At 36.8% G+C, this 21,005-nt stretch overlaps 1 protein-coding gene across 1 annotated transcript in view; it reads right to left on the bottom strand.

Moving 5' to 3' along the window:
* Positions 1-16,798, bottom strand: part of LOC130447816 (uncharacterized) — a 66,443-nt gene extending 49,645 nt beyond the window's left edge. Inside the window, exons 1-2 of the mRNA XM_056784847.1 lie at positions 16,468-16,798; positions 7,625-7,826 (exon numbers count right to left, since the gene is read on the bottom strand). Of these exons, the coding sequence (XP_056640825.1) occupies positions 7,625-7,826; positions 16,468-16,798 (533 nt within the window). The remainder of the gene's footprint in view (positions 1-7,624; positions 7,827-16,467) is intronic.
* Positions 16,799-21,005: the final 4,207 nt, after the last annotated feature.

Here is a 21,005-nt window from a genome sequence, read left to right as displayed (position 1 = left end):
TTCGGTGCTAATTATTCTAGATGAATTAGAGTGTGCGGTGCCTCGATTTCATCCACGAGTTTATTTAGTAGATAATAAAGATAATAACGATAAAACTTTATTACTAAATTGAGTAATTTCAGGATTTTTAAAACATCTTTTTTTTTGTTTCTCGTACAATTCGCAATAAAACGCAATTTACCTGAAAGAATCCATCCGGTTGTGCTACAATAAATCGGACAAACAACTTTTATTAGTTAAAGAATCGAGACAGATTATGTTGAAGTCTGTAGTTGAAATTACTAAATGCCTATTTACTACAACCTGTAATTGATATCGTTATGCCCATTTGAACTCGGAGATTAATTTGTTTAATGTAATTTGTCACTGGTATTCGTACCTGGAGATTCGAATGGGTTCTATCTCCTCCTTTACTTTGAATCCAAAAAAAAAAAAACAGTTCGTTGAGTTGACCGTAGTATTCTAAAGAAGCTACTTCACCTATTTATACATATCAATATTAATAATTGATATAGAGCGTTCGGTTTTTACTTAGCGGGTCAAAAATTAGCTGCAACTACGTTCTGGGATTACCAGCAGCGCAGTGGTCGACCAAATGAGGTTACGACTACAGAAATTTTGAAGAAAAGTGCTCCAAAGAAGACAAAGATCGTTCCATTTGCAAAAAAGTACTTCTCGGATTACCTTTTGTACCCGGACTTAAAAAAATGACTCAGTGGTCCAAATTTTTCCAAAAATGAAGAGATTATGTCAGCGGTTAGTGGATATTTTGAGGAAATTATTATGAAAACTGTTTCCAACTTATTGAACTTATCGCCGGGAAAAGTGTATGGAGCTGAAAGGTGATTACGTTGAAAAATGAAACGTTTGTTGGTTCAGGTGATTCCGGGACAATCCTTGTCTTTATTTCTTCTTCCTATATACTTTTCTAACCTCAATTCGATGGTATTTCAGCACCATTTTCGAATAAATCGCTGCTACGTCATTCTCCAAGCGCTCTACTTTAGTCAGCCACATTTGAATTCGGCTGCTCAAAATTTTGAATCCGTAAATTCCTGCGTATATTAATTTGCCAATTAATTAGGCGTATTTCCTTGCAAAAAGAAGCTAATGGTAAAAACTGCGTTTCCAAAGGGGCATACTGAAGTCCAAAGCTCTGGAAGAGTTTCTAACCTCAGTATTTAACTGTTGCTATAACTTATAACTAATTTTTGGTTTAGGGATTTTGGTACAGGGATTTTGGTACAGGGATTTTGGTACAGGGATTTTGGTACAGGAATTTCTGGTACAGGGATTTTGGTACGGGGATTTTGGAACAGGGATTTTGGTACAGGAATTTCTGGTACGGGGATTTTGGTACGGGGATTTTGGAACAGGGATTTTGGTACAGGAATTTCTGATACAGGGATTTTGGTACAGGAATTTTGGTACAGGGATTTTGGTACAGGAATTTCTGGTACAGGGATTTGGGAAGGGAATTTTGGAACAGGGATTTTGGTACAGGAATTTCTGGTACAGGGATTTTGGTACGGGGATTTTGGAACAGGGATTTTGGTACAGGAATTTCTGATACAGGGATTTTGGTACAGGAATTTCTGGCACAGGGATTTTGGTACGGGGATTTTGGACCAGGGATTTTGGTACAGGAATTTCTGGTACAGGGATTTGGGAAGGGAATTTTGGAACAGGGATTTTGGTACAGGAATTTCTGATACAGGGATTTTGGTACAGGGATTTTGGTACAGGAATTTCTGGCACAGGGATTTTGGTACGGGGATTTTGGACCAGGGATTTTGGTACAGGAATTTCTGGTACAGGGATTTTGGTACAGGGATTTTGGTACAGGGATTTTGGTACAGGGATTTTGGTACAGGGATTTTGGTACAGGAATTTCTGGTACAGGGATTTGGGAAGGGGATTTTGGAACAGGGATTTTGGTACAGGAATTTCTCGTACAGGGATTTTGGTACAGGGATTTTGGTACAGGGATTTTGGTACAGGGATTTTGGTACAGGGATTTTGGTACAGAAATTTTTGGTACAGGGGTTTGGTACAGGGATGATGATACAAGCATTTTGGTACAGGAATTTTGGTACAGGGATTTTGGTACACGAATTTCTGGTACAGGGATTTTGGTACGGGGATTTTGGAACAGGGATTTTGGTACAGGAATTTCTGGTACAGGGATTTTGGTACAGGGATTTTGGTACAGGGATTTTGGTACAGGGATTTTGGTACAGGGATTTTGGTAAAGGAATTTTTGGTACAGGGGTTTGGTACAGGGATGATGATACAAGGATTTTGGTACAGGAATTTTGGTACAGGGATTTTGGTACACGAATTTCTGGTACAGGGATTTTGGTACGGGGATTTTGGAACAGGGATTTTGGTACAGGAATTTCTGATACAGGGATTTTGGTACAGGAATTTCTGGCACAGGGATTTTGGTACGGGGATTTTGGACCAGGGATTTTGGTACAGGAATTTCTAGTACAGGGATTTTGGTACAGGGATTTTGGTACAGGGATTTTGGTACAGGGATTTTGGTACAGGAATTTCTGGTACAGGGATTTGGGAAGGGGATTTTGGAACAGGGATTTTGGTACAGGAATTTCTGGTACGGGGATTTTGGTACGGGGATTTTGGAACAGGGATTTTGGTACAGGAATTTCTGATACAGGGATTTTGGTACAGGGATTTTGGTACAGGGATTTTGGTACAGGGATTTTGGTACAGGAATTTCTGGTACAGGGATTTGGGAAGGGAATTTTGGAACAGGGATTTTGGTACAGGAATTTCTGGTACAGGGATTTTGGTACGGGGATTTTGGAACAGGGATTTTGGTACAGGAATTTCTGATACAGGGATTTTGGTACAGGGATTTTGGTACAGGAATTTCTGGCACAGGGATTTTGGTACGGGGATTTTGGACCAGGGATTTTGGTACAGGAATTTCTGGTACAGGGATTTTGGTACAGGGATTTTGGTACAGGGATTTTGGTACAGGAATTTCTGGTACAGGGATTTGGGAAGGGGATTTTGGAACAGGGATTTTGGTACAGGAATTTCTGGTACAGGGATTTTGGTACAGGGATTTTGGTACAGGGATTTTGGTACAGGGATTTTGGTACAGGGATTTTGGTACAGAAATTTTTGGTACAGGGGTTTGGTACAGGGATGATGATACAAGGATTTTGGTACAGGAATTTTGGTACAGGGATTTTGGTACACGAATTTCTGGTACAGGGATTTTGGTACGGGGATTTTGGAACAGGGATTTTGGTACAGGAATTTCTGGTACAGGGATTTTGGTACAGGGATTTTGGTACAGGGATTTTGGTAAAGGAATTTTTGGTACAGGGGTTTGGTACAGGGATGATGATACAAGGATTTTGGTACAGGAATTTTGGTACAGGGATTTTGGTACACGAATTTCTGGTACAGGGATTTTGGTACGGGGATTTTGGAACAGGGATTTTGGTACAGGAATTTCTGGTACAGGGATTTTCGTACAGGGATTTTGGTACAGGGATTTTGGTACAGGAATTTTTGGTACAGGGGTTTGGTACAGGGATGATGATACAAGGATATTGGTACAGGAATTTTGGTACAGTGATTTTGGTACACGAATTTCTGGTACAGGGATTTTGGTACGGGGATTTTGGAACAGGGATTTTGGTACAGGAATTTCTGGTACAGGGATTTTGGTACAGGGATTTTGGTACAGGGATTTTGGTACAGGAATTTTTGGTACAGGGGTTTGGTACGGGGATTTTGGAACAGGGATTTTGATACAGGAATTTCTGGTACAGGGATTTTGGTACAGGAATTTTGATACAGGGATTTTGGTACAGGAATTTTGGTACAGGGGCAGGCATTTCAAGACAATGGATGTCACACAAAGTACTGAAATATCAGTACTTCAACTAAAATATGTTTCTATAAGGCCCCAGGGACATTTCAATTCTCATTATAAACCAATTAATCATCAATTAGCCTTATTTCTAGTGAAACGAATAGATATACGGCAACGTGGACGTGTAGATGAATATCTGAAAATCAGCAAAATCGAACGCGTTGTTTATATAGGATGTAACGTTCAATTTACACACAGAAACCATATATTTATCGTATCGAATCTAGAAGAAAACATTTTAAATGATTAACGATACTGCAATTTCGCCCTCTAGATATAGGAAACTAAAGTCGATTAGAAAAATATATTGCCCGGGTATGAGTTTTTGTTTTTTGTTTTTTTTTTTCGATATTGAGAGAGAACGTTCACAACATCGTAATAATAACATATATGAGTGGAAAGAGAATGAGCGAGAAGATGTTTCTGTATCGCGGAAACCATGAACTTCATATAGTTTATTACAAGTACTTAGTTAACGTCGAGTGTCGGTCATTTGGATGCTTTATGCGAGTTCGTTCGCCTTTTCGATACAATTTATTCAACCGGGCTCGACGAAAATAACGTGCCTGAATCCAATTTCGAGATACGAGCGTTATAACTTTTGTTCTTAAGGGGTTTCCATAGAAAAATAACAAAAGGGTAACTGTCACTGCATAAACGTGACGGATGCTCACGAGTGTTGGACCGTTCCAGATAACTTTGGCGCGTCGACAACAGAGCCCGTTTTTAAGAATTTCCGGTAGGTCTTTCGCACGGTTGAACGAGTTGGTAGCTGCGAATTAGGAAATTGTTGTTGAAATTTAGTAAATATAGTTTCGTGACGCGCGTTCGTACACTTGAAGCGCGGTTATTCATACTGAAAACGCGTATACCCGACGAGCAAGTCACAGGGGTTGTTTTGTCGGGGTTGTTGATTGGCTTTTTCCATCTTCCTCAGTTTGAAATGTCTCCAAAATATCCTACTGACTGCGCCAGTTAAGATATTTTCGTTTCAGGAATACACAGCTGTCAATTGGACCATTTTAAGTGGAGATGTGATGTGATCTCACAATTCGTACAGACGAATATTTCTTCGCAGTTTGTTTAGTGCCTTTAAAGTCCCATTCACACGTTGGGTATTTGTCACGAACATCGCTGGTGATAAATAAACGAAGTTCCAAACACCAACCACAATCACCCAACAAGAAAAATAGACACTTACGCCGAACACAAACACAAACGGGCGAACATCGACGAACACCCATCCACACGTACGTGTTCGCTGTTTGCTGTTCGCCACTGTTCGACGAGCATGTGAAAGGGGCTTAAGACATCACGTGGTTGATAATTATAATCCACTACGTTTTGTAGATTATTTAATTCGACTTAACACGTTAACATATATTTTTTAGAGTCAAAAAATGTCTTTAAGTGAAAATTTGATGCCCGTAAGGAAAAAATGAATTCATCGAACAATCACAGAACTAGAAATTGTTTTGACAAAACACGCGGTGTTGCCGTAACTAGTGAATGAACTCTATCGAGCATATGATACATAAAACTACCGTTAAGTTAATTGTTCATAAACAAAAAAAATTAACAGATGCTAAGTAAATTGAAAATATACAGTAAGACTTTTATTTCAAGAAGTTTTCGATTATTTTCAATTAGCATATTAACAAATTGTCTCGTATTGTATTTACCAAATGTCTTTCTGGTCAATAAGTTTCGAGTGGTGTCCAGATGCCTGTAGATATTGACCTTGAACTTCTCCTAAGAAAGGAGTCTCGATTAATTGACGTACCCATCGTCTGCAGGCGAACACGTCTTCACGAATCGCCTATGAGTGTCTTCTGAATCGAGTCGAGCATCTTCAGAGTATGTTTGAGAAACGAGCTTCAAATGTGCGAGCGATACTCCGAACATGGACGATTGTACAGATTTAGATGTTTTTGTGAAGCTGTTTTAGCTAATTCGACCACGTGACTTTCAACCAACAGACTCAAAGCTTGTTCCTTTTAGTACGAATACCAAAAACGGTTCTAAGAACCTCCAACTTAGAGCTTCTTCATTTTGTTTTGTACATAAACTTTTCGGGTGTTAAAATTTTCGATATTTTTATACGTGGATCATTTTTAGGGTGTATAACAAAAACATCTTGTATAAAAACGAAGGCTACGGCTACACTGATTTGTATATAGACATTGTAGGCAGTGCGTTCGAGAGTATAGACTAAATGGCTGACAATCGTTGACATTTGGCGTCCCACGACTCTTCTTAAGTTTGAAATGTCTCCAAAATATCCTACTGACTGCGCCAGTTGAGATATTTTCTACGAGAAATGTCTTTTTAAACACAAAATTCGTTTAATGTGAGTTGAAAATTTCAAAATTACAAACAGAATGAATCTGAGAATCTTATCGTTAAATGCCGACACAGATATTTTTATATAGTGTGAGCAAAATAACTCGATCTAAATCCTCCCTACTTAAGTTAAAACGACACCGTCAAATGGGTTGTTTTTTTCAATTGTTTATTGATTTTTTTCATCTTCTTTAGTTTGAAATGTCTCCAAAATATCCTACTGACTGCGCCAGTTGAGATATTTTATACGAGAAATGTCTTTTTGAACAGAAAATTTATTATATGTGAGTTAAAGGTTCACAGTTTAAAAGTTATAAACACCATAATTCACGCGAAATATCATGTAGTTTTGACGAAAATATTATTTACCAAGTTTATAAGAATAAGTTGAATAAAGTGTAGTAAAAAGGTGAAAAGAAACAATAATTCCAATATAATTACTATCAACATTCCTCATAGAAACTACTTAAAACCACATCAACATAATTTGCATACTATAGTGTGATCATTAAACATACAGTTAATTTTACAATTCCCGACCATTATAAATTGATTCAATATTATAATCTAAACTATTTCCGACAACATTCTGTATAATTTCACGTTCAAGTGCACATAGTATTCGAATATTTCTCGAATACAGAGAATATTTGTTGATAAAATAAATATTAAACAGCCCAAGAAATAGACAGATGATTTCCAGTACACATCTTCAAACCAACTTAACAAATCTTGATGAATATATTCGAGGGTTGTATTCAATTCGATTTATTACAGAAACCAGCCCTTCAGGGGCATTTTCATTCCATAAATTTACCATTTTCGTCATTTCTACACTTTCCTTTTGATTTTGATGATGATTTTTCTTCATAATTTTCTATGATTTCATTAATATTTTCGTCAGTATTACAACCAAATAATCTGATCAATTGATTATGACAAAAAAATAGACGAAGACACAAAAGTAAAAGTATAAAACTCGATTCGAGTTAAAATATGGAAGTAAAACAAAAAAAGGAAGATACAAGATGATTTGGAGTAGTACGGGAAAGAAGAAAACACTACAGATGATGGAAGGAGTTGAGGATTAGAAAGAAAAACGTGTAAGGAGAATGAAAACTTGTAGTGGAGGGTTCTAGTGAAGAAATGAAAATTTTTCTCGTCATGCCAATATTTATAGGAGATTAGAGACTATGAATAAAGCGAAAAAGATGAAATAAGGGCGTGCGCTGTTGTCAGATCTTGTCGTCGAAGTCGATGTTGATTCAAGTCTATTGATAAAAGATACAACCATAGAAAACAATGCAGACTGAATATAGAAAAAGTATATGGAGGAAAAATTGATATAAATATTGCGTGACTCACCTGCAAGAAAATTCGTTTTCTCCTAAACACAATTCGAGACATTCTTGGCGGGATCCAACTGCGTGCTGACTATTAACATAACCGATTAATCGATGGTTTTGGACGCGATCTATGCACCAAGCTCTTTCGCAAGGTTTCACTCCAAGACAGCTTTTTTGGGCGTAAATGGTAAATACCGGAAATTGGGAACGAGTCAATGCACCTGTAACAAAATAAAAATATGTTTACATCAAAAATTTACAAGATAAGTTGTCAATTCTAGCAGATTTTGTCATATCTTTGCAGTAAGCTCTTCATAACTTGTAGCGACTAATAATTGGCGCGTGGTGGTTCAAGTCGCTGCTTGCGTTCAGAAAATAGATGAAAGTCACTCGGTGCTAGGTCTGGACTGTAGGGTAATTGTTCAAAACTTCAAATTCGTTTGGATGATATGGAATAAAACACCCAAAAACACTCGGATATGATTTTACGTCTGTTTCGAGGGTTCGTTTGAATATTGTGGGTTTCGTTGGAGAATTCGTGGATATCCATCGTTGTGATTATCGTTTCGGTCATACAGAATCCATGTTTCATCAACTGTCATAGTATATTTCGAAAAATCTCCTCCAAAATTGCACCAAACGAGCGAAAATTTTTCGATACAATGTTCTAAGTGATCAGCGTCTAAACTGTAGCAAAAATTAGTGTGGGGTTGAAACTATGGGCTTTTACTACGATCCGGCATAATTCTGGAAAGAGTTTTCGTCAAAAAAAAACAAAAATCGCTAGTCAACGTGCTTTTTTGGTCCCAAAAAACACTCTGCTATGATTTTACGTCTGTTTCGAGGGTTCGTTTGATTATTGTGGGTTTCGTTGGAGAATTCGTGGATATCCATCGTTGTGATTATCGTTTCGGTCATACAGAATCCATGTTTCATCAACTGTCATAATATATTTCGAAAAATCTCCTCCAAAATTGCACCAAACGAGCGCAAATTCTTCGATTCAATGTTCTAAGTGATGTAAGCGTCTAAAATCGAAAAAATCACAAAAAGGTAGTTCCATAGTGATCGAACACCCACAATATAGTCCTGATTCGGCTCCGTCGGACTATTTATCGTTCGTAAACCCGGAATGTTTAGCATCAAGTCCGGAAACATCTAGTATGTTGAACTAAAAACTAATTTTCACAATTTTAATGTAAATAAATTCTTTTTATTAAATATCCCGAACTTTTTCAGTCACCCTCGTAATAAATAAGAAACTAAATCGCTCATCTGGAATTTTTTCTAATATATATGACCATAAAAAATTAAAATCCCGTTAAGAAAAGATTGTTTATCGTTTTTTTTTCGAATATTTTATTAAATAAAATAACTGCGAGTTTTTTCTTTCCATTTTTTTTCCACGCACGATTGTCTATTGAACTTTAGTAACAATCACTTATCCACTGTACCGAATATACCCATAAAAACCACTAAAACGAATGAAGTTGCTCAATCGGCGGACTGAATTCCAGAGATGCCACAAACAGTATTTAGTACGTGCCTCGACATTAACCGCTTCAGTTAGATTTTCTCGATGTTATCATTTTTTTTTTTCAATTTTGGTTCATACAAGAGAAAACTAAAAAGTTCCATCACATTTTTACAACTACAATTAATGATATTTTCGTCAGTTTTAATTTCTGAGTTTCGGCTATATGATATAACTGGATACAAATCTCACCCGGCACCAACACGTGGAAAATAATATAAAAAAAAGACCACCAGCGCTCTCTGGGCATACAGAAGGGGCTGTATCCCATGTCTTTCACCCTCCACTGTATCCGAGGCCATCGTTTGGTGGTCTCAGTATCACAGAATCCATGCGTAAGGCCTTTCTTGAGGTCTTACTAGACCTTCCGCCCCACAAAGAACTGTGGACTGGATCAATTGTCAAAAACAGGTGAATGCCCAATCATTTCGATGGGCAGCAACCTAAAGACGCCTTCGACTGTTGATAATAAAGGTCTGAAGACACACATCACTGATCGTGATCAATGGAATGGTGATTCCAAGCCGGCTACATCGAATTTTGGTACGCAGAAGGTTCTAGGAGGAATAGCAGGTTTCTTTGAGGGAACACCCCAAAATACACCGCTTGGGGAACTCGCTATCGTCTTCAAAGCCGAGGTATTCGCTGTGATGGAATGCTGACGTGCAATACACACGGAAACACCGTAATTTAGATCTGCTCGGACATCAGAGCTGCCATACAAGCTATAACTGTTGAAAAAGTAAGCTCTAGGTTAGTGCTTGAGTTTAAGAAAGTTTTTCAGAATCTGGCGAGTGATATCCAGCTCGTTTGGGTGCCCGGTCACTCGGGTAATAAAGGCAACGACGAAACGGACCCACCAATGGGACCAAAACCCAGTTTTCTCGGTTGGGCTCGATAGAGATGGATGGAGACGCATCCTTCTAGATGGACCCTTCACCAAACAGTTGCTAAATAGCTAAATAGACGCGAAATCAGTCTTCTAATCGGTTACTGCCACCACTTCACACTTTGGGCATCACGGAGTGCCGTTGGTGTATGGAGGAGAACGAAACTGCACACCACGTTGTGGTGTGTGTTGTCCTGTACTCACAACTTGCCTAACGACATCAAAGGATTCAAACCAAAGCGTCTGATCACCTTCTAAAAGGTGACATCGGACTTTGGGTAACGTCAAATGGGGCACGAAGGGTCTATTTGGAGGACTACGTCTTCTCGATAGCCCACGTTGCTCTAATGGCTCTAAAAGGGCGATTATTTGCTTCCACTAAACTAGCGGTGGCTGGATATGACGCTCCATCACCAAAAGTCGAAGAAAATTGATCGCCGCGCTGTCACATAAGTCACAGAAACTCCTGGCACGAATATTTTCGCGATTCAACTTAATTTCGATCAAGATTCAAGTATCTGTAAAAAACTCATGATGGTAACGTCAAATTTGACATATTCGCATCGGTGTTGCCATATTTCGAAAGTTAAGTGCGTTTCTCGCATTGAATTGAGTCGTTTATCGATTTTTGAGGTTAGTTCGCGTTTATTAATGGCCACCTCCGAAAAAGGCGCGACTTTTAAACCTCGACGTGTCACTATTACCTTGTCGAAAATACAACAAATGGCGATAATGATGAAAATGAACAAAACGAAACTAATTGAAAAACTAATCGCTAGAAATCTATTAAAAACGTAATTGGTTGTAATAAAAAGCTCTCAATCTTAAAATTACGACAATTAATTATTTATAAACCTCTATTATCGATTTACATGCATTAAATTTAATGGAAATACATGTTGGTATCTGTAAATCAGCTCAATTTTTACAATTACCACTGTATATTTTAATGTATGTGCTAAATTAAAAGAAGAAAAAAATTCAGTTTTCACAGACAATTAATTTTAATGAGAATGTAAAATTTCTTCAATTTCCCTTTTCTCCGATTAAGTTATTTACGAGGGCAGTTCAACGTTACGAGGGTTGCTACTTAAATTTTGAGTTTCAAAAAAAAAAAACAAACCGATAAGAACTGTCAATCCACGTCAAAAGTCATAGAAAAAGTGTGTTCCAACTAGCATTCGTACGACAATACGTTCTGAGTACGTTCAACATTAAAAACGTCAAAGTTGACAATGACAGATTTGACATATTGACATCAGTATTGTCATATTTGAAAACTGAAATATCCACCGTATTGATTGATGAATAAAGACGATTAGATAGATTCCATCCGCGGGAGTTTTAATTTTGATCTTTCTTCAATTTTAACGCTCTCGAAGCGGAAAATTGTTCACACGTGTTAATTACACGTGGTATACAGTCGGATATCAAGTAATGAATGACAATTTAAAGCGTATAATTGAAGTTATCATTTTTCACAGTTCATTTCTGCAATTCGAAGAGATTCCTTCTTAATTAACAAGCGTTAATAATACGTTAACGTGCTATGACGTTGATTCTTGTTATATACAGTTTGTCCGATCGATAAGAATACAACGTAAATCAACAATGCGTTCAAAGCCCGAAGATAACGCCCCTTGTAAGCATCGGAATCCTGATTAGGAGCCCAGAATAAAGTAAAGGTGAAGAGGTAGGTGTAGAAAGCGATTTCTGTAATTCAAATATACAGGGTGTCCCACGAAGAGTTAAAACTATCTGTATATGGTAAAATACTTATAGTAGAATCATGAAAATTTCTACGTTTTGGTTTTCGGATACGATCTTTTCAATTAATATATTTTCAAAGATGGCCGATTTCCGTTTGTACCGGAAGTCGACTGTAACTTTGTTATTTTTAACGTAACACCCTGTATATTAATACATTTTTGAAATCTACGTAAAATTTGAGTATACTTTTATCTGAAAACTTTTTTGGAAAAATGCATATTTCTTGAGTTATTAATATTTTTGTAAAAAATTTGACCGTTGCAGACCCTTATAAATTATTTTTTTACAATAATACCCTTGAGAATTTTAGAATGGTTTCTATTCGGTTGCTTTTAGCAAGGTCAGATGTATTTGAATTTATGTTAAAAATTTTTTCATTTTATACAGAGTGTGTATAAAAAGTGTTCAAAGTTTAACTTCATAAATATCAAATTTCCTTATTTTTTTTAATAGAACCACCCGGTTTTTTCTATTTTAACGCATCCAGGGGTGAAAAATAAGGCAAATTCATGTATACTTTTCTATACCTAAACCTCACCGTTATCCAGATATTAAATGTTTCTGTAAATTTTTAGATATACAAGTGTGGTTACGAAAATATTTAATTTTTATACACACCCTGTATGAAATGAAAATTTTTTTAACATAAATTCAAATACATCTGACCTTGCTAAAAGCAACCGAATAGAAACCATTCTAAAATTCTCAAGGGTAAAAAAATAATTTAAAAGGGTCTGTAAGGGTCAAATTTTTTATAAAAAAATTAATAACTCAAAAAGTATGCATTTTTCCAAAAAAGTTTTTATACAAAAGTACACTGAAATTTTACGCAGATTTCAAAAATGTATTAATATACAGTGTGTTCTATATAAAATAACAAAATTACAGTCGATTTCCGGTGGAACCGAAAGTATTTTGCCATATACAGATAGTTTTGACTGGTCGTGGGACACCCTGTATAAAATAAAAAATGTTTCAACATAGATTCAAACACGTCTGACCTTGCTTAAGGCAACCAAATAGTAACCATTCTAAAATTCTTAAGGGTATCTTTGTAAGAAAATAATTTATAAGGGTCTGCAAGGGTCAAATTTTTTATAAAAAAATTAATAACTCAAAAAGTATAAATTTTTCGAAAAAAGTTTTTAGACATAAGTACACTGAAATTTTACGCAGATTTCAAAAATGTATTAATATACAGTGTGTTCTATATAAAATAACAAAGTTACAGTCGATTTCCGGTGGAACCAAAAGTATTTTGCCATATACAGATAGTTTTGACTGGTCGTGGGACACCCTGTATAAAATAAAAAATGTTTCAACATAGATTCAAACACGTCTGACCTTGCTTAAGGCAACCAAATAGTAACCATTCTAAAATTCTTAAGGGTATCTTTGTAAAAAAATAATTTATAAGGGTCTGCAAGGGTCAAATTTTTTATAAAAAAATTAATAACTCAAAAAGTATGCATTTTTCCAAAAAAGTTTTTATACAAAAGTACACTGAAATTTTACGCAGATTTCAAAAATGTATTAATATACAGTGTGTTCTATATAAAATAACAAAATTACAGTCGATTTCCGGTGGAACCGAAAGTATTTTGACATATACAGATAGTTTTGACTGGTCGTGGGACATCCTGTATAAAATAAAAAATGTTTCAACATAGATTCAAACACGTTTGACCTTGCTCAAGGCAACTGAATAGAAACCATTCTAAAATTCTCAAGGGTATCTTTGTAAGAAAATAATTTATAAGGGTCTGCAAGGCTCAAATTTTTTATAAAAAAATTAATAACTCAAAAAGTATGCATTTTTCCAAAAAAGTTTTTATACAAAAGTACACTGAAATTTTACGCAGATTTCAAAAATGTATTAATATACAGTGTGTTCTATATAAAATAACAAAATTACAGTCGATTTCCGGTGGAACCGAAAGTATTTTGCCATATACAGATAGTTTTGACTGGTCGTGGGACATCCTGTATAAAATAAAAAATGTTTCAACATAGATTCAAACACGTTTGACCTTGCTCAAGGCAACTGAATAGAAACCATTCTAAAATTCTCAAGGGTATCTTTGTAAGAAAATAATTTATAAGGGTCTGCAAGGTTCAAATTTTTTATAAAAAAATTAATAACTCAAAAAGTATGCATTTTTCCAAAAAAGTTTTTATACAAAAGTACACTGAAATTTTACGCAGATTTCAAAAATGTATTAATATACAGTGTGTTCTATATAAAATAACAAAGTTACAGTCGATTTCCGGTGGAACCGAAAGTATTTTGCCATATACAGATAGTTTTGACTGGTAGTGGGACACCCTGTATATTAAGAAGATACCGTACAGGTATTAGTTGCAAAAATATGTTTTTAAACAAAAAATAGTCTATTCTCGAAGTGGCTGGTAGACGAAATAACTTTTGAAACCCCTGCACCAAACTGCTCAAGTCTACAATAAGTTTCGTCACGTTTTTGACACTTTCTTTGTGCAGTTAATCATCACTCGTTGTCTTGTACATCTTCGATATTCGTACCAATTAAATATAGAAACTAAGCTTTTCGTTCCCACGACGATTTCTCTATAATATGTAGAAACAGAAAGTAAGAAAAGTATATCAGAAAGAAGATGACTATCTAGGCAAGTCCGTTGCGGCTTCCGATCTTGAATAAGTAAATGAAGTACTCGTAAAATAACCCTGATTTGACGTCAACTGTAAGAGCAGACTCCAAACGTTTACTTAAAGACAAAACCAGAGGCGTCGACTCGAACATCGATATCATTTTATGCGGAATAGTTGCAGCCCTCAACTGGTTTCCCAGTTATTAGAATCTGGTAGTTCGTGATTGAAACTGGCGGCTGTAGAACGGCGAATATTGAAAAAAATCACCACAAATCTGCTAAAAATCACTTCGATTCGAATTATAAATAAGTAAAAAAAGAATTCGAATCAATTTCGATTAAATTTCTCGAACGGAATCTAATCAAGACACTCCCCATTGAAGTCATCACTCTCCAAATGCATTTCTCCTCCAAATAGGAGTTTCTATATGTGGTTAAGTTCTCTCGGGGGACCAGATCTGGCGAATACGGTGGATGGTGAACCATTTTCAAATGCAATTCGTAAATTACAGCGGCGGTATATCGAATTATGGAATGCGCGTTGTCTTAATGGAAAATAACTCTCCTTCGATTGTTGTACATTTCTGAGGAATTTTACACGAGTACGTGCTAGGCCGCGACACTAGCCACGTCGTCGGCGTTGCCAGCTTTCCCGCCAAATTCCCTAATTCCGAAACTAATGACAACAGAAGTGGTTTATCTACATCTGTTTCTGGTGTGGGTTGCTTTCCTTTTTACAAGATCAAAGTGTCTTCTTCTGTTGGAGTTTCGTCGCTATCCACCTCCTTACGACAAGATTTTGCCGGTTGTTTTTGGAGCTAATCACTACAGAAGAAAAACCGCCCGGAAATATCATTTTCTGTCTTGAATATCCGATCGATTGTTTAAATATAGTACCTTGATGAAAACGCCGACTACGCCAGTGATTTTTTTTTGCATCTCGTCAATCGAAACAAAAACGTTCAACCATATTTTGTATAAAAACGAAACTATTGACATTAATAGTACTCATAAAGGAGCGCGTTCAATTTATAATGAAAAAAAAAAAATTGTATTCGTTATTGCGAAGAAATCAATTTAACTGTACAATGGAAAAACGTAGATGCGAAATCAATATTTACTTACAATTATCGAGAGTTGTTCAATTGAAAAACAAAACTGTTCTTATACTTGAAATATCCGACATAAGGTTAATTGGAGAAGAAGATTCAAGTACTACTTTTCACATAAAACAGTCGAAACCGTCGAAACCGTCGAAATTAACAAATGCTTAAGTGACACAACACGGAATTCGAAACGATGTAAAAAGTTTGTAATAATCCACTCACTAAACAATAATTTCATAAATTCGCATCGGGTTTATGTGAAATTTTGATTTCTCCGTGGATTACAATCAAGCAGTTTATCAGTGGCCTATACCAGATCTCGGATCTGATAACACGGATGCTTGAATGCTACGAGGATGGTTCCAGAAGTACTTGGCTTGACCTAAAGATGGTGGTAGTTACCACTATATCAGAAATTACACATTTGAAGAAGCCACGTTATTAAGTATTTATTTAGCAGCCTTCAATAGTGAACGTTTTCAACGAATTTCAACTTAACTTATGTAAAAGTTGAACTAAATTCTACTCTGGGTGATACTGCTCCTAAGTTATCAACAGTAAAATTTTGGGTAGTACAGTTTAGACGAGACTGGACGATATACGAAGACCAACAGCGCAGTGGTCGATTAAATATGACGACGACTCCAGAAATGTTGAAGAAAATCGACGAAGTGGTTCTGGATAATCGTCGATTGAATAGTAGGCATTTCAAAATGTGCGGTAGATCGCATATTAACCGAAAATTTAGAAAGCCGAACGTGGGGTCCATCACTTCACATCAAAAATCAAAATAACAATCAAAACAATGGACTGAAGAGGGAGGACTAGGTTCAAAGAAGGTTCTAACTGCAGGCGAGGTTTTTTGGTATGCGCTTGGGATAATTTTCTGTTTCCAATTGACGTTAATATTGATATATGTACGATCTAAATGAACTTACCGGGTAAGGCGTCAGCTGTCGAACTGAATAGCACGCATAATCCCGTTTCGTAATTGATGCTTTGACAGCTTTCGTTTCCTTGACAGGTTTCTAAACAATCGGTCAACATCAACGTTCCCGGTATGGAATCCAAAACGTATCCGGGTGCCGAAAACACGTTACCGGTTATTAATTCGAATCCGATCATTTCCGGATCACAATCGTCGAGCGGAGACGGTGGAGGCGGCGCCGCATTTTCCGGCGAATTAACGATATCGGTTTCGGAGTCGACGGTTTGACTCAAACAGCCGTAGATCGAGAGAAATAGACACGCCTGAAGGATCCACCACATTTTAGACTAGAATATTCTGAAACAACAAGAAAATTTGTTAATAAATTGTCGTATTACCAATCAGAACAGACCTAAAAGTTGAATTCAACTTGAAATATCAACATTCCTTTGTAAAAAAATCCCCATTCTCCCTTATATCTACAAGAGCTTTTTTCTTCTTATCTTTGCCCTCCTGACCGGAGCTCCGCTTTCCATTAGATCTGGCTCCGCATACCATCTCTTTCTGGGTCTTGTTTATCCGGTTTCCAGCAGTTTTCCAAAGTATCCACGGCATTTTCACACATCTACAAGAGAATGCAGAAGCCTTGACACCCATATGGCTGAAATCTTATGTTAACCGGGCCGTTTATTAATTTTATAGTCAATAATATCAACCCCGATATCCAATTCTTCAGCCTTATCGCGTCTTGGTCTTCCAAATAAGTTTTTTTACAACACTGACGCTCTTATCTGTTCTGGAGATGTCACGCAACAGACACCTATACGTCCTTATCGGCCATCGCTGAAAGGACACTAAAAAGTGGGGTTACGTGGTCCCAGCTGTTGTCTACGCTTCGTATCAGACCAGTCTAAGATTCAGTATCCACGACACTAAATATTTCGCGCCTTTATCCAAATATTCACGTTTATATTTGAACCACCCCTCGTATAATGCTTGCTCAGTGTCAAATGTCGAATGTCTAAAGTCGAATGTCTAAAGTCGAATGTCTAAAGTCGAATGTCTAAAGTCGAATGTCTAAAGTCGAATGTCTAATGTCGAATGTCGAATGTCGCATGTCGAATGTCGAATGTCGAATGTCTAAAGTCGAATGTCTAAAGTCGAATGTCTAATGTCGAATGTCGAATGTCGAATGTCGAATGTCTAAAGTCGAATGTCTAAAGTCGAATGTCTAAAGTCGAATGTCTAAAGTCGAATGTCTAAAGTCGAATGTCTAAAGTCGAATGTCTAAAGTCGAATGTCGAATGTCGAATGTCGAATGTCGAATGTCGAATGTCTAATGTCGAATGTCGAATGTCGAATGTCGAATGTCGAATGTCGAATGTCGAATGTCTAAAGTCGAATGTCGAATGTCGAATGTCGATTGTCGAATGTCGAATGTCGAATGTCGAATGTCTAATGTCGAATGTCGAATGTCGAATGTCGAATGTCGAATGTCGAATGTCGAATGTCGAATGTCGAATGTCGAATGTCGAATGTCGAATGTCGAATGTCGAATGTCGAATGTCTAATGTCGAATGTCGAATGTCGAATGTCTAATGTCGAATGTCGAATGTCGAATGTCGAATGTCGAATGTCGAATGTCGAATGTCTAAAGTCGAATGTCGAATGTCGAATGTCGATTGTCGAATGTCGAATGTCGAATGTCGAATGTCGAATGTCGAATGTCGAATGTCGAATGTCGAATGTCGAATGTCGATTGTCGAATGTCGAATGTCGAATGTCGAATGTCGAATGTCGAATGTCGAATGTCGAATGTCGAATGTCGAATGTCGAATGTCGAATGTCGAATGTCGAATGTCGAATGTCGAATGTCGAATGTCGAATGTCGAATGTCGAATGTCGAATGTCGAATGTCGAATGTCGAATGTCGAATGTCGAATGTCGAATGTCGAATGTCGAATGTCGAATGTCGAATGTCGAATGTCGAATGTCGAATGTCGATTGTCGATTGTCGATTGTCGATTGTCGATTGTCGATTGTCGATTGTCGATTGTCGAATGTCGAATGTCGAATGTCGATTGTCGAATGTCAAATGTCGAATGTCGAATGTCGAATGTCGAATGTCGAATGTCGAATGTCGAATGTCGATTGTCGAATGTCGATTGTCGAATGTCGAATGTCGAATGTCGAATGTCAAATGTCGATTGTCGATTGTCGATTGTCGAATGTCGAATGTCGAATGTCGAATGTCGAATGTCGAATGTCGAATGTCAAATGTCGATTGTCGAATGTCGAGTGTCGAATGTCAAATGAAAATCAAGCGTTCAAAATGACTGGAATTTTAGTTAAAATATTTTAAAGCACTCGTTAATATATTTTCTGACATACAGACTGTTCCGGGAGTAATGCAAACAATTTAGAAATAAAAATTGTTATAATTATTCATAGAATTATATGTAATTACATTTTATGTGACCGGTTGTCGACTTATAACTCAAAAACGAGAAAATCCCCGAATTTTCTGTATCGAAACATTCTGATTAAGTAGCGACACCTCCCTGGTAGAAATCGGAAACTTTTCAAATGACACTCGTAGTAATTGATGCACTTCGATCGGTGCAATTTATCAATTCCCAACTCCACAACTAGATAACCAATTCAAATTAATTCAGTTTTTACAACCAATTATATTTAGTTTTCTAATATTTTTCTTCAAACAATCAACGTCGGATGGAGAGCCGGTTTATGATCTTTCTTTCATTTTTTTGTTGTTGTTCGAACAAACCCACCGTCTTATTTCTTTTTGAAACGAAGTACGTGATAGAAAATAATGACTTGCACAGTCTTTAAAACACCTCATGCCAACCGAGAACATCGTAAATTAACATGTATTCTTTGTTATTGAATGAACAAGCTTCGCGGACCAAAGTTTAAGTTGTATCTGTTTAGCTACTGCTCGGTATGTACAATAGAAAACGTGTTAAAGCCGTTCGACGTTTGCAGTAATAATATATTTGTATAATATGTTGAAAATTGTTATACAGTGTTGTTTAAACAAGATGTTTCTTGTAATTGAAGCTGTCGCGGATTTAACAAACGCGTAGTGATTGAAGAAGCAAAAAATACCGTCGAAGACAAAAATAACAAAAGTTCCTACTGCTTTCAACTTCTCGTCAACGTTTTATACTGGAACTCGATGTAGATATACGAGGGTGGTTCCATAAGTACCTGGTCCGATCTAGAGATGACGTTGTTTGACAGCTGTCACAGGCCTTAGCCCCACCAGTTGAAAAATTGAGCTAGTTTCTCACCTGGAAGAGGTTGTTCAATAGATCAACAGTAAAAAAGACCAAATGAGGTGACGATTCCACTGGACAAACCAATAAGCGCGTTATTAACTGATTTTGGACGTTTTGTAATCATAGATGAAACGTGGTTCCATCACTTTATATCTGAAACATCAATTATTTGTTCCAAGGTTTATCAGGGTGTTTTGAGGTTAAATCGTGAAGATGTTTTGCATCGAGTGTTTGGGGATGTTTCACAGATACACCCCAGAACAAAAGAACGGACTGAAAAGGAAGAATCGACTCCAAAAAAGGCGAAGACTGTTCCATGTGCAAGCAAGGCCATGGAGTCGTTTTTTTTTTGGAATGCGCGTCGGATAATTTCTATTGAATATCTTGAAAAAGGACAAAACTATCAACGACGAATATTATCGCAGCATTTGAGCGAAGAAAAAAGTGTTGTTTCATCAAGATAATCCACCAGCTGACGTATCCCTTATTACGTTGACCAAAATTAATGATAATTAATGATTTTGCACCGTTTTATAACCATGGAATGAATGTGGATCCGTCTGTTTACAACTGACGCCAAAGTACAATCAAAACAATGTGCTGAAGAGGGCCAACCGGCTCTAAAGAAGGCAAAGACCGTTCTAGTTGCAAACGTCGTTTTTTTTGGAATGCGCGTGGGATAATTTCGATTGAATATCTTGAAAAAGGAAAAACTATCAACGACGAATATTATTGCGACGTTTAAGCGAAGAAATCAAGCAAAAAAAACCGCTTTTGGTTGAGAAGAAAGTGTTGATAATCCACCAATTGACATAGCTGATATTGCAATGACCAAAATCAACGAATTACACGCATCCTATTCGCTGGATTTAGCTCCCTCGGATTTTTTCCTGTTCCCAAGCTTGGTGATCAAAGATTTTCAACAATGAAAAGTGACGTTGGAAGATATTTTGAAGATCTCGACGATTTTCATTATAAAATTATTGAGCATTGAACGTACGTTGAAAAATTAAACTTTTTTTTGGGCCAGGTACTACTAGAACCATCCAGGTAATTGGGTTCGTATTACAGATCGTCCAAATTATTGTGGAATGGAATGATCGTCGAAAAAAGGACGAATCTTTTGGCCAAAAAGTCAGATAGAAAATATAAAATTAAATTTGGACATAAGTGCAAAATTTTTTTGTCCAGCATGCGTTCTTTTGAGTTTCGGTGTCACTGGTGGGTCGGATTTGAAGAATACCGA

The sequence above is a fragment of the Diorhabda sublineata genome, chromosome 8, assembly GCF_026230105.1.
Source record: "Diorhabda sublineata isolate icDioSubl1.1 chromosome 8, icDioSubl1.1, whole genome shotgun sequence".
In the NCBI taxonomy this organism is placed as follows: domain Eukaryota; kingdom Metazoa; phylum Arthropoda; class Insecta; order Coleoptera; family Chrysomelidae; genus Diorhabda; species Diorhabda sublineata.
The sequence above is the reverse complement of the archived record's forward strand: the minus strand, read 5'-3'. Positions and strand labels throughout refer to the sequence as shown.